Source organism: Vespa crabro, chromosome 9 (genome assembly GCF_910589235.1).
Source record: "Vespa crabro chromosome 9, iyVesCrab1.2, whole genome shotgun sequence".
Lineage (NCBI taxonomy): Eukaryota > Metazoa > Arthropoda > Insecta > Hymenoptera > Vespidae > Vespa > Vespa crabro.
The window spans coordinates 7,318,160-7,332,916 of record NC_060963.1 but is presented as its reverse complement, the minus strand read 5'-3'; the positions used below and the strand labels follow the sequence as shown (position 1 = coordinate 7,332,916).

The window sequence follows — 14,757 nt, the reverse complement described above, 5'->3', positions numbered from 1 at the left end:
CCTCGGACATATTTACATAGATATATAGGTACGTAGTAATCCGCTAAAATATTATTTCAATTTTAAAATAACTACTTTTGTTATTTCTAACTTTTGCAAATACTAACGCTTAGATAGATATTTCTATATCTACGTTATTATTAAATATTATTAGGTTAATCGTATGAAAGCTTGACCTATATATAAAAAAAATTGACCTATATATAAAAAAAGAAAAAAATAATATAAATATCACAACAATAATAATTTGATATTTTATATTGTAATTATATAGTTTGATATCTGTCATCGTTACTACTATTATACTACAAAATTAATAGTTTTTATAATCATTAATTTTCTCTATAATTTTTCAAATCTCCTAAGGTATTAGGAACTCTGTCTATTCGATAAGGTAGTAACGTATTTCATTTCTAACTCTACCAGTGAAAAGTTCGACGCATTGAATCTCATAGCCATAACCAAAGGATATACTTATGTATCGCACGTTATCGGATCGGTCAACCGATCTCGGCGCGTTAAGACACCTAATTACACGTTCCGTTCGACGCACACACTTCTACGAACTCGTGGTAGCTCGGAGACAGAAAGTATCCGAAGCAGAGACCACGACTTAGAGAATCGCTTACGTCTCTTGGGCCTTCGATGCGTAAGATCTTTCTCAAGAAGGAAAGAGACAGAGAATTAATTACATTGCGTAACAAAATTACTGTATTCGTCTTTGATATATACCTATATATATATATATATATATATATATATATATATATATATATATATATATACATATATATATTCTTTTTTCTAGTCGAATCTGTTTCGAAAAAAATGTATGATAAAATAGAAATAATCAAACTTAAAAATTTCTTTTTTTATGATGATTCAAAGTTTTACAATTAAGTGAAGCAAGATCACCACGATCATATAATTACTAAGGCTATTGTGTGTTCATCATATATATATTTTATTTTTCTGATCAAATATATATATATATATTTCGAAGAAAATGGATAATAAAGTGATAGAAATAATCAAACTTAAAAAATTCTCTTTTCTTTAAACAATTTACATATTTAAACTAGGTGTATAAAAGTTGTCACAATCACTCAAATATAGGGTAGTCCAAAAGTTCTTACGTAGGGAAAAACTTCTTAGATGGCTTTAAATAAAAATTACTCCTTTTTGAGACTTTTTAGACTTGTAGTTATGCTTGTAATTTTACAAACAAATCTAGTAATTTTACAATCTGAAAACAAAATTAGCCTAAAAGATTTACTCTAAAAGGAGTAATTGATTTTTAAAATTAACTAAGATCATTTAGCCCATCTAGGAATTCTTTCGGTCTATTCTGTGAATACAAATAAAAAAAAAATACATAAATTTATTATTACCTTAGCATCGAAAGCGTCGATGGCCGTCCGTCGAACTCCATTCATCTTTCGACGATTTCGAAACGTTCGTAATATTCTGATCTTCGCTTTTTTTTCCTTTCAGCAAAAAAAAATTGAAATTTCTTGATAAATTCGTTGTCAACGATGCAATGTTTTCCTTCTCGTTGTAAAATCGAACTTTGTAAAGCGCGCTTCGTTTCGATCTACGCTACCGCTGCATCCTCTTTTTCTTTCCCCTCCTCCTCCTCCTCCACCTCCTTCTCCAGCTCTTCCAGCTCCTCCTCCAACTCCTCCACCCTCTTCGATCGAAATCGATGAGCTCGGCTGGAAAGCTATCGACATCGAGCGACGTGTGCGTGCGCATAGACTCGCTGAAATGAGAAAAATCATTCTTCGATCTTTGATCCTACTCAGATACATATGTATATATATATATATATATATATATATATATATATATATATATACATTAAGCGTATGTGATGTATTATTAAAAAAAATAAAGATGTGAATCATTAAAAATGTGATCAATGTTTTTGATTTATACATAATACTAATACTTCAATGTGAACTATAAAAAAGCATGCATTTTGAAATTGAAAATTAATTTCAAACAAATATATATAATTGAGAGAAATAAAAAGATTAAAATACCAATATTAACGGCAGATAAATTGTTTACCACCATAAGCGCATAAAATCGCTATAAAATATTTAAATAATAATAATAAAATGAAAAAGGAAAAGAAACAAGATTGTTTAATCAATTTTGTTGATATTCACATGACGTTCAATATTTTTATTTTCAATTCGAATTGTAAATAATAATGCATTTTAAAAGAGAAATTTAACTTCTAAAAAAATACGTAATAGAAAGAGATAGAGAAAAAGAGAGAGAAAGAGAGAGAGAGAGAGATAATGGAATACCAACGTTAATGACTGATAATTGTTTACCACTGTAAACGCATAAATTTCAAATCGCTTGTCCTTATCCTCCTTATAAATCGTTACGCCTACGCGACAAAACATTTCCATTCCAGCGAACAGCAACCAAAACATACCGTACGAACTATACTTCGATTTTACTTTTTAATTCCTTGCTAATGAAAGAGAGAGAGAGAGAAAGAAAGAGAGAGAGAGAGAAAGAAAGAGAGAGAGAGAGAAAGAAAGAGAGAGAGAGAGAGAGAGAGAGAGAGAGAGAAAGAGAGGTAACGGAAAACCTGTATGTAAAAAAGAATACATAGCGGTATATAAGTAGGATACATAAGAAAGAAGAGAAGCTGTTTATCGCGTATATAAGAATACATTGACAAGAAAACTTTCGTTGTTGTTTGTGATTAGCTTATATTCTGTATTCTCTATAAGGATCTTTAAATTAATTCAACAACAAAAATTCCTATTACTCCTACATTCCCATATTTATGCACGTGAAGAATACACGAAAGATTAGAAAAACATCATGTTTATCTGTCTAATCAACAATTAGAGTCAGTTTTTACAAACGTAAACAGATTAATTCTGTTTCTTTTAACAAACTTTACCTTCTTCATAACTTCCAAATTAAAAACAGGCAAGTTGTTAAAATATAATCTATAGCAGCTCAGAGACGTTCGTCGTTTGATCTGCCAACAGAAAAACAGACACATAGATCGATTAGAAAATTAAAGAAAAAAAAAGAAAGAAAGAAAAAAGGAAACAGAAAAAAAAGCAAATCACACACAATCGAAAGGGACAATGCAAAAACGATTTGACTCACTACAATTGGGCTATTCGAAAATTCACTCACCGATGTATACAATAATCGAGAGAAAGAGAGGAGAAGTTAAAACAGGTTTAAGAAACGTACCGACCGGTCGAACTTTAAATCGGTCATGTGTCTAGCGGTGTATAACGATTTTATGACTCGTGGATCTGCTCGATCGTAATCCGTTAATGAAAATTTGTTGTCCAGGGCGATTGCTCGATTAGGAATCAGGATTCGCGAGACGATGATAAAAAGACGACATTTATTAAAATATGACGCTTTGTATTTTTCTTAGTTTAAAGAAACAAGAATTTAATATCAAAGTATTTCTCAAACTCGCGAACGTAAAAAATAGAAGAAAAAAAAAATAATGGAAAAAGAGGTAAAGAACGAAATTCTCGGGCACGTGGCACCGAGTTAGAAAAATCACGAGAGAGCAGAAACGAACGTAAGGCAGCCGGCTTTCAAGCGGTCTGCTTCACGACTGCCGGCGCGGTTAAAAAACCACGCGATGACCTCATCGCGCACACCGTCTTATATGTATCTATACTCTCCTATCCCCTATGTCGCTCCTGCTTACTCTACTCAGTCAGCCTCTCTGCTCAGCTTGCTTGCTTACCTGCTTGCTCACTCTCTTGCCTGCTTGCCTGCTAAATATACTGATCGTCCTAAAAACATTCATCCTATTTCCCCGCCTACGTTCACCTAACTCTCTCATAATATCACAAATTTTATTATTACAATTCGGTCAATATTAAAACTTACCAAATAAATCTTTTTTTTTGTATACTTAATAATCTCTCTTATTGAAATTCTTATGTCCTTGCAAGTTCTTATTGAAGTAATAATACTACTTCAAATTTGTCCTATATGGTTAAATATGTGTAATTCGACATTTATAATAAATGCTGTGTGCATTGAAATTATAAAATGATTGTTGTAATTATTAAATAATTCTCAAAGCAGCTGGAATATTAATATATCTAAATGTCATAAAAGAGAGAGAGAGAGAGAGAGAGAGAGAGAGAGAGAGAGAGAGAGTGAGAGAGAAAGAGAGAAAGGTCTCTCTTGAGAGAAATGACTTATATTAAAAAAATTTACTTCCCATTCTACAAAATAATTTCGAAAATATTCTTCAGAGAAATAGGTTTGTCAGTTGCATATTGTACTTATTTTCATCTTATCTTAGACCTTTTGATATTTTTTTTCTTCTTATCATCGATTATATAAAACATATGTAACTCATTAAAAATATATCTATATAAGATAATTTACAAATACTCGAATAATTAAAGACGGTAAAATAAACATAAAAACTTGATAACTGCCAGATATTTGTTTTCAGTTCAAAATTGAAAAATATTGTGAAATAAATAAATTTCATTACCTGTGATTTCAAGCATGATTCCGGGTATAATTCTGTTGAAAAATCTATGATATTGATGACTGCATAGCAGAAAATCTGTAAAATATAGTACTCATCTTGCAACATGATTACAATGGCTGCCTTATTGCCGCGCAAAATAATGAAAATATTATGGCAGCCACTACTTCATTGGGTATCAACTTTGCCCGCGTAAACAAGCAATATTTAAATCATGCATTTTCATATAAGATCTAAATCGTTTGTTTATAAGAACAAAATTTAGATTTTCCTATTCAAAATAAAAAACATAGTAATATTTTAATAATCTTATTTTTTCAAATCAAAATATAGAAAGATTCAATTCTTTAAAATTGTTTCATATTTATACTAGAATAATATTAAATATTTTTCACATAAAAATGGAAACTAAAATTTACGATTTTATATTATTTATATAATATTCAAATAAAATATATTACATCGAGATGATCAACATTCAAGTAATTAATCAACAAGAAGTTTTTATTTTTATGATTGGTAACAGTGTACATATAAGACTTCGGTACTTTTGTACGGTTGGCATTAGTCAATAATGGCCGCTTGGCAAAAGCATGAGTGTCAAAGATAGTAATCAACGCAAACGAAATTATTAGAATCATTAGAAATGGCTTCTGATAAATTCCGCGATAAAAATCACACACTTCCAGAAAATGTTCGAATTAAAATTGAACCGGGAACTTCTTTACCAGTGCCTCTCAGAAATATTAAAACTGAACCAGGAGTTTCACCCACGACAACACGATTGACTTCTTTTAGGTTACCACGTGATTTAACTCTAGGTGGAAATATTAAGACTGAAAAACCGAAAAAAGTTTATGTACCTAATTTTAATGCTCAACGAAACAAAAAGAAAGAGTAAGTCCATTCTTGTCTTTTATATTTAAAAATATTATTACTTAAACAACAATGAAACTATAGTTTGTTTTTAGGGAAACAGTAGTAAATAAAAGCGATACTGAAAAGTCATCTAAGCAAAGAGGCAGAGGAAGAGGACGTGGATTATCGGATCGTGGACGAGGCAGAGGTTCTAATAATCTAATCCAGGTATATCTCATAACAGTAGTTATTTCTTAACGAAGCAAACTTTTATGATGTAATATATTTTATTTCTATTTGTTTATACCCACAGACTTCTGGTGTATTTTCTCAAGGTGCAACTGACACCCAAGGTGGTAGAAGATCTAAGGGACAAGGAGGAGATAGATACAGTGATTGCGATAGAAAAGTTTTTATAGAAAAACCAAAATTAAATTTGGACCGTGATATTGATAAAGATGAAGAAGAACGAAAACTAAAAGCATTATTAAAGGATGATTTTATCGATGATGGTACAGAGCCGGATACTGAAAATGCTCCTGTCATATTACCTATGATTTTAGAGGGTATGATTCTTTTGGTATGACAATAATATAAAAATAAATAGAATTATAATATATTATTGTTTTATAATTATAGGGAAATTATATAAAACAGAATTTAAGCATGAAAATAGTATTTCGGACAATGAAGAAATAGATCAAAAACCTATCATTTTAGAAAATGGCACTGGTAAGTAAAATACAATATGTTATTTTATTATCATAACGTATTTGCTATAAAATATGAATTTACAGTAATGAAACCAAAGAAAGAAATTAAAAAAGAAGCACTTATAAAAAGCGAATCTAAGAAGCTATATCAATTGGACAATATATCGCAAATTATTGAAAACAAACCACATTCCTATATGTTAATGCAGGTATTGTAAAATTTAGTTTGAATAATATAAAGAAATATTATTAATAGTTAGTTAATTATTTAATTGTAGTTTCCAGATTGCTTGCCAGGTTTAGAATCAAATGACGATGCTAATCCACCAAAATCAAAGCATGCAAATGATACGATGCAAGAAAGAGAAAGTAAAGATAGTACCAAAAAGAATTATTGCACTTTAAGCAGCTTGAAAGCTGGTATGCTTGGAAAACTACAAATCTTAAAATCTGGAAAAGCACGTTTATGCATAGGTGAAAACAATCTAATTGTAGATATTGGATCCAATTTGAGTTTTCGACAAGTAATCATTTATAAATTTATACTATAAAAAGTAATCTGCGAGATTAATTAAGAATATTTAAAAATTCATTACCATTTTAGGATCTTCTAGCTGCAAAACTAGATACAGTTAAACTGAATGGTGAACTTATCAATCTCGGAACAATTAATAGTACATTAGTATGTTCTCCAGATTGGGAATCTATGCTGCTTAAAATGTAAATTATGTTATGTATAAATATATAGATAGTTGTATATATTAATGTAAGATATAATAAATAATTTAATAATTATATAAATTGTCAAATTAATAACACTTTTTTCAAAATGATATATTTCAAATACTAAGAGGAATACGCGCGCGCGCATGTGTGAATTATAAAGTAAATTACATCACGTATAAATTCGATATGACGACTTTCAAAGTCTAGACAAAATTTATAATTATTACAAAGTAAAGGTTGTCGAATGAGAATAGAAGGCGACACCAAAATATCTTCATTTTTCAAGTTGTACAGTAGAAATAATATATAATATATAAATTATTATATTCTAAATGCAAATTTCTTGAGAGAAACTAACTACACAAATGAAAATAAGTTATAAATCTTGCATCGCAGCGGTGCTATGTAACAAGAAACAATTCGCTTAAAATTAGGTATAAGACAGGTGTAAACTGCTTCGTGATACGGATAAAGTAAAAGAAAACAGTTTTCTAGCTTGACACATCACGTGTCTATATATCTTAATATTGTTAAAATTTGGAGGTGTATAGGAGGTATTGCGTCCTTCAAGGACAAAAAAAATAGCTATGTTTAAATGTAATAATGTACTGATGTATTCATCTTTTGTATCAACTTATGAAATTATTTATAGTATCTTTTGGTAATATCAATAATGAAAATCAAAATAAAAATACGCACTCTCTAAAGTATACGATAAGAACTATACGATTGAATTACTTGTTAAATGACATGTCAGTGCACGGATTAGAAACTGGTTTCATAATGAATAAATTCAATGTGTAATGAAACCTAGCTTCCTTTCCAGTAATAACAGGAAAAGTCATTCATAAGACAATTCATCAATTTGATCAAGTACATTGTGGTATGAATACACGTTAGGTAACACGATCTTTGATACGACACAATCTCAATCACTTCTTTCAATACTATGTCCTTTTTTCATGGATTTTAATGCTTTCTCCCGAAGTTTTTTTTCTAACTCTTCTGTATTACCTTCACTTACATCAGATTCGTCAGAATCTGCGACCTTCTTCTTTTTGTGTTTTCTATGTTTCTTGTGTTTCTTATGTTTCTTATGCTTCTTATCCTTTTTCTTTTTCTTTTCCTCTATTTCGCTTTCCTGTATAAATCGAATTTATAAAAAATTTACAAAAAATTTACAAAAAATAATAACAATTATTATTATTATATCTTACAATATTATATTTAAATACCTACCTCTGATTCACTTGTACTAGTTTTTGTCTTTTTCTTACGTTTCTTTTTAACTTTCTCCTCGTCGGAGCTATCATCAATTTTCCGCTTCTTCTTCATATCTTTTTCCGCAATATCTTCATCGTCCGTGCTCGAATCTCGTTTAGATTTCTTCGATTTTGTTTTCGTTTCCTCATCACTGGTTGAATCTTTCCTTGTTTTTCGCGTTCTAGTTTTTTCATCCTCGGAAGAACTATCTCTTCTTTTCCTCGATTTTTTCGGTTCGTCGTCGGAACTCGAATCTTTCTTAGATTTTCTTGACCTCGACTTGTCATCTTCATTTTTAGTTCTTTTTGATTTTGTATCTTCTTCTCCAGACGAAGAATCTTTTCTAGATCTCTTCGCCTTTTTTATTTCCTCCTCTATTTCCTTTTTCGTGCTACGCTTTCGTGATTCACTTTCAACTACTTCACGTTTTCTATTGTCCTTTCTATCCTTATTTCGATCATCTATCGAATCTAATAAAAAAACTCGTATAAATATATTATCCTAACGAGATATATATATATATATATATATATATATATATATATATATATATATATATATATACACATATATATACATATATATATACACATACATATACATTTGAAAATCAATATTGATCTAGATCTTACCTCCCCGACTTAAATCTCTCTTTTTATTTTTGTCTAGATGTTTCCTGTCATCTTCAGATTCAGAACTAGAACCTGCCTTGCTCTTGTCAGATTTGTCTTCATCGGAAGAAACTTTTCTAGACTTCCTAGACCTATCTATCTTCTTTACCTTCTTTTTCCCTATAAATTCATTTATATAATTGATAATAAAATGATAAAAATAAATTCTCCTGTAAAATGAAATTTAATTTATTCTTTACCTTCGGTATCACTATCATCGGACTCCGTAGATCCATCTCGTTTATCTCTTTTTACTCGTTTTATAGAATCAAGTGGTTTTTTCGGTGCTATTGTTTCAATAGACTTTTGGCCAGTTCTCTTCTCTTCCGATGTAGATTTACCAGATTTAGTTGTTCTTTCATCTTTTTTCAACAGAAAAGCGTCGCCAGATGCTAGACTTGGTTCGCCTATTTTTGGTGATTCTGCCTTAGAATCTTCTCTACAATTAAAATATTATATCATTATGCACATACATAGAATAAAGATATATATATATATGTGTGTGTGTGTGTACATACTTTGAAGTTTGTTTTAACTTAGCAGCTGCAATAATGTCTTCTGTCTTCTTAAATGGTGAAGGTGTACGGGACAAACTCTTAGAGAACTAAAATTTTGTTTTTACGGAGGTTAAAACATTTATAAAAATAAAAAGCAAATAAAGGAAAAACAAAAAAAGATTTTTTGTTACCCTATGTCTGGTGACAGGAAGCGCAGTTATCTGTTGTTTCTTTGGCGAAACGCTTGGTTCAGCCTTTTTAATAGAGACTGACTCGGTCTTTTTCACGTCTTTTTCAGCCCGCTTCATAGTTTCTTCCTTAAGAATCTTCTCCTTCTCTTTTCTCTTATTCTCGTCCAACTGTTCCCGCTCATGCTTCTCTTGAGATTTTCTTTCGGTTGATTTTCTGCAAGCACACGTGTGTAAATGTTAATAAAAAAAAATAATATTAACATAAGAGTATTAATAAAACGCGAATCAAAAAATACTCATATAACTGGATAACCGTAGCTTCTGAAAAGAAAGACATAGGAAAGAACGACATCATACTCACCTAACTGTTTCATCCTCATTGCTAGAGGTACTACTCTCGCTACTTTCCGAGCTACTTGACTTAGACCTTCCGTTTCGTAATTCTTTTCGCGATCCCGTGTCGGTCGATCTTTTAACTTTATCATCAACCTTCTTGTCCCTCGTTTTATCCTTCCCATCCTTCGAACGATCGGGAGATCGTTTCCCATCTCTCATACGATCCACTGATGATCGTTGATCCCTAGATCTCGATCTACGATCCTTATCCCTTCTATCTCTGGAACGTTCTCGTCTACTCGATCTGTCACGAGAGGATGATCTATCATACCTGTGTGATCTATCCCTTCCATCGGGAGAACGACGTCTACTATCTCGACGATCGGGTGATCGTCGTCTATCGCGCCTCTCCGAAGATCTCCTCCTACGATCCAAAGATCTTCTTCGACGCCTGTCTCCAGGACTTGGAGATCTTCGACGATATCTAGCCGGGCTTCTACGTGGCGGACTTCTGAAAGAGATAACATTTTTTATTAAAATGGCTCCTCCTCTATCTTTCTCATATAACATTCGCAATTCAGACGCACCTTCGCCTACTAGGTGCTCTGCGTACAGACGGTGGCCGCATGTTACGATTTCCGCTGTATCTGTCCAATCTTTCTCTCTCTCTTTCTCTTTCTCGTTCCCTTCGTCGATCACGTTCTCTATCCAAAGATCTCCTGAAGCGCATAAAAATAATTCTGATTTAAATTTCTGAACCATATATAACTGTAAAATTCCCATGTAAAAATCCATATAAAATTTAATCAAAGAAATTTATTTCTTTACCTTCTTGTTCTATCCCGTGATCTATCTCGCGATCTATCACGCGATCGATCTCGCGATCTATCGCGAGATCTATCTCTCTCCTTGGAACGGCCTCTCTCCTTACGTGGTGTTGGACTTCTTCTTTTGGGTGCTGATTTTCTCTCACGACTTGAATCGCTGTCGCTACCACTGTCATCTTTATTCGTTTTTCTATAAGATCGTTTGGCTTGCACACTATCTTTCTTTTTTCTTATTTCAAAATCATTTTTATCCTTTGCACCCTTGTCACCTTCCGTTCCTGAACTACTGCTAGTACTATTATCTCGTTTTCGATTAGAATCAAGATTGTCCTTTCGTTTATCGGATGATTTTGAACGAGATTTCGTAGATCTCGAATCGCTCGACACGGATCGTGATTTTCGAGATTTACTTCGATCGTCGCTTTTTGATCTAGATTTTTTCGATCTAGAATGTGATCTACTGCGAGATCTAGAATTCTTTGATTTCGATCTTCTCGACTTTAAACGCTCTTGCGAACGTGACTTAGATCTTCTTGACTTTGATCGAGATCGAGATCGAGATCTTCTAGATCTAGACTTTGATCGGGATCTTCTTAATTTCGATGCAGGTGAACGTGATCTACGTGATTTGGAATCTCGACTAGGTGATTTAGATCTAGATTTCTTCGAACGCGTTCCTGGTGACTTGGATCTTGATCTTGATTTCTTCGTTGTTTTATCCAATGACTCGGGTGATGGTGTACGATTGTTCTTCTTTTTACCATCAGCGATGCTCATTAATTTTGCTTGTAATCTGGATATTGCAACGGCCGCTTCCCTAATACAATATAATAAATATGAGATAATACACACATTTGTGAAAGAAAAGAAAAGAGAAGAAAAACATCAAAATACTTACGGTTTAGTTTTAACTGGCATTAACGGTATTGCATTTTCAGGTTGTGGAGAATCTTCACGTTCGACTTTAATATCTGACATATCTTTTCCGTTATCCTTAAGAGAATTCTTGCTGGGCGATCTCGAAGTAGATCTCCTTTTTCGGCTGGATCTATCACGATCTCTGTGTCGATCTCTCGATCTACTTCTTTTACTTCTATGTGAATAATATTAATGTAATTAATACAATAAATGCAAAGTATGCGATTATCATGCAAATGGAAGAAAATGTACCTGTCTCTATCACGATCTCTACTTCTATCTCTTCTATGCTCTTTTGATGAAGCACGTTCCTTTTCTTCTTTTTTTATCTTGTCCGTCTCATCCTTTTCTTTTTCGCGTTCCTTTTCTTTTTCTTTTTCTGCTAAAGATGCTTGAAGTTTTTCTTGTTCTTCCTAAGTAATATATTACAATATTTTAAATATATATATATTATACTAATTTTATAATGTTTACTTATTATCATACAATATATTTAATATTATAAGTTTTTAAACCAATCAACCTAACTTCTTAATACATGTTATTTAGCTTTTCAATTGTTCTAATTTCTGACAGCAATTCATGACAAGACAAGTGGATAAATTTATATAGTATGCCTTGCAAAATGAAAAAAAGAAGAAATATAAATTAACGTGAATATATTTACTTTACATGCGAAATTTAGAGAATGATGTAATTACCAATCGTTTTTTAATCTGATCTTTCTTTTGCTGTAAGAAAGCTTCTGGAATGCCCGTAACACTTTCTTGAGCAGAGACCAAAAGGTCCCACAATTCACCCATGAAAGATCGAGCATTCCTTCCATTCAAGAAACCCGTGAGGTTGATCTGCATTTTTCGGGGGTCAGGAAACTGTAAAATACATAGCATAAAAATTTATCAATTTACAAAATCTCAGCTTTAGCTCGTTCAAATTCTAAACATTTGTAAAAAAAAATTGTACTCGTATGTATACCTTTATGCGAGCATTATATTAAAAAAATACAAAATCATTATCCCTAATTTATAACTAACTGCTTTTCCCCCTCGAAAAAGCAGATTTATCTCCATATTAGTGACATATCTTACCCATTGCATCACAGTCCACATATAAAATTACCTACAGCGAGAGGCAGTACTTGCTAAGAAAAATATCTAATTTATCGATAAATGCAGAAATATCTCAAGCATACAGATACCTTTAAGTTCTTCGCCATTTCACTGAATGCTATATTGAAAATGCTGAAATAGGAAAGTCAAAAAATTAATGCAGAATAAAAGGATTACCATTTCACCAACCTGTTCCATTGACAAAGACTGTCAAACCATTGAAGAGATACCTCCAGCGTAGACTGGAAATATTTCTGAATTCCCTGGTAATACCAGATGATGATCGGTGTTTTTCTGCAAGCAGCAAGTAGAACCGGCTCCGATAAAAATCCATGCTTATGCAACATGGATAATGCCCGATGAAGATGATTTTCAGCATGCAACATCGGCTGTGTACTGCAGCTACACGTAGCTCCCAGCAGATCTCGGTGTTGATAGATGACTGCAGTTGACAGGAATCGGAAGTTGAAAAGATGATGTTCCCATGGAGAAAGCCTCTGGAATGCTGCCGACGCTCAAACCCCAGATGAAAGCTGGGTACAGCTCTCATAACAGCAGCTCGACATCAGACCACTTCTATCGAAGTGGCAGCTATGACGAAGACAATACTCGTGGCTGCAGTCACGAGCTTCGTCAGCTACTACGCCAAGTGATGAAACACCATGGACGAAGAGCTCCAAAGTAGGATGAAATAAACAGGATCGGCAGAATCAGCATGATGCGGTGAAAGTACCGATGCAAAGTCGTTTCCCTCGATGACGTTGTAATGAGGATGCCACTACAGCCAAGATGCTGAAGATTCAGCAGTTGTTCTAAGCTGATGTTGATATAGCAGCTGCCAACGGTTGACGCTATGGTCGACGGCTGATACAAAGGCGGCCATACGGATGTAGGGAGGAGCACATCCGAATGCCATTTGGACAAAAGGGTTGAGCCCCACCAACGGTCTCTACTTATACTAACGGGGAATTCAAACATATGCGATAAGACATTACGATCACACATTCAATTTGACAAGATCAGCTACATCAGTTTTCTTTTGTTGAAAATGAATATGCTTGGAGGAGATACTTGGATTCACAAAAATCAGGATACTCAGGAACAGTGACATTTAACCAAATTAAAAAGCAAACAGGCAAGTACGATAAATACTATCTTTTCTGCCTTGTTGCTTTACGAATCCAAAGTCAGCAACTCGTGCAGATTTTGGATCTAAACGTCTGTAACTTATACCAAACATAGTGCTGAAATAATGTGTATTTATCGATATCCTATGATGAGGGGAAAAAGCCAAGTGAACGCATTTTATAATTCATTCAATAAAACGATACTAAATCTAAATTAGCTATATCGCTGGATCTATCCAAAGTGATATGATAGATGTCTTACCTTTTCTTCCAATTGATTATACACAAATTCTACCACAACGTCATCTTCCATGCCTAGAATCTGTGTAATCTTCGTTGTTATCCATGGCTTTATTACATCTAGTTTTACCTTACTCATATCGACCTGAATATAAAAGAATATTATATAAACTGTTACATACATTATAGATAACAAATATGGGCAATATTGTGATTATAACCACCTTTTGAGTCAGAGAGTCACCAAATTTCATTTGCTTGAGAAGTTTCTTCTCCTTATCGCTGAATCTGGTATCCTGCGAAGCAGTTGTCCCCTATATTCACAGTTGAAATATTTATTAAGATTTACAATCGTAATGTATTCATATTACAAGTTTTCAAGGTCAAAGATAAATAAATCTGTTATACAATCTAAATATATTTGAGTTATCTTACCGTATACATCATCTTGGCAAGGTGTGGATGTTAAAAAAGTTCCGTGCGGAGAACGTAGTTCTCAGTCGGCTAAGTGCCAAAACTGATTCTTTTCTTTTTGTTTATCAACAAATGAATATCGTACAAATACGAAAATCTTATTCTTTGTAATACACAATTTCTATTACACGATTATAAATCTCACAAATTTTGCATACGAACATAAAATTCTAACAAATTAAGTAGAGACGCGAATAGTGGATCAATCGGCCAACATGGCTGCTGCTACTATTTCTTCGAATATGAATCATTGAGAAAGGCAGTATATCATCAAAATCTAGTGTATTC

At 32.7% G+C, this 14,757-nt stretch overlaps 3 protein-coding genes across 6 annotated transcripts in view; 1 reads left to right on the top strand and 2 right to left on the bottom strand.

The window, feature by feature from the left end:
- The window catches only part of LOC124426899 (four and a half LIM domains protein 2), a 52,114-nt gene extending 50,509 nt beyond the window's left edge, over positions 1–1,605 (bottom strand). Inside the window, exon 1 of the mRNA XM_046969117.1 lies at positions 1,392–1,605. Coding sequence (XP_046825073.1) covers positions 1,392–1,436 — 45 coding nt within the window. The 5' untranslated portion in view covers positions 1,437–1,605. The remainder of the gene's footprint in view (positions 1–1,391) is intronic.
- Positions 1,606–5,074: 3,469 nt separating this feature from the next.
- On the top strand, positions 5,075–6,885 carry LOC124426628 (DNA-directed RNA polymerase III subunit RPC4). The gene is made up of 7 exons (XM_046968543.1): positions 5,075–5,416; positions 5,491–5,605; positions 5,691–5,943; positions 6,017–6,109; positions 6,175–6,299; positions 6,369–6,614; positions 6,695–6,885. The coding sequence occupies exons 1-7, from the start codon at positions 5,166–5,168 to the stop codon at positions 6,812–6,814; spliced, it is 1,203 nt and encodes a 400-aa protein (XP_046824499.1). The 5' UTR covers positions 5,075–5,165; the 3' UTR covers positions 6,815–6,885.
- Positions 6,886–7,406: 521 nt separating this feature from the next.
- LOC124426627 (serine/arginine repetitive matrix protein 1) lies at positions 7,407–14,709 on the bottom strand. Of its 4 annotated transcripts, none has more exons than XM_046968539.1 (15): positions 14,431–14,709; positions 14,220–14,309; positions 14,018–14,140; positions 12,221–12,391; positions 11,772–11,932; positions 11,500–11,694; positions 10,603–11,418; positions 10,362–10,493; positions 9,800–10,285; positions 9,439–9,652; positions 9,269–9,354; positions 8,951–9,189; positions 8,712–8,870; positions 8,056–8,549; positions 7,407–7,957 (listed from the first exon to the last, which is right to left on the bottom strand). In XM_046968539.1, the coding sequence occupies exons 1-15, from the start codon at positions 14,440–14,442 to the stop codon at positions 7,745–7,747; spliced, it is 3,591 nt and encodes a 1,196-aa protein (XP_046824495.1). In that variant the 5' UTR covers positions 14,443–14,709; the 3' UTR covers positions 7,407–7,744. The 4 variants fall into 4 exon arrangements, with proteins under 4 accessions (XP_046824495.1, XP_046824498.1, XP_046824496.1 ...); XM_046968542.1 differs by having other exon boundaries at positions 10,106–10,285; XM_046968540.1 differs by lacking the exon at positions 14,431–14,709 and adding an exon at positions 12,806–13,586 and having other exon boundaries at positions 14,220–14,235.
- Positions 14,710–14,757: the final 48 nt, after the last annotated feature.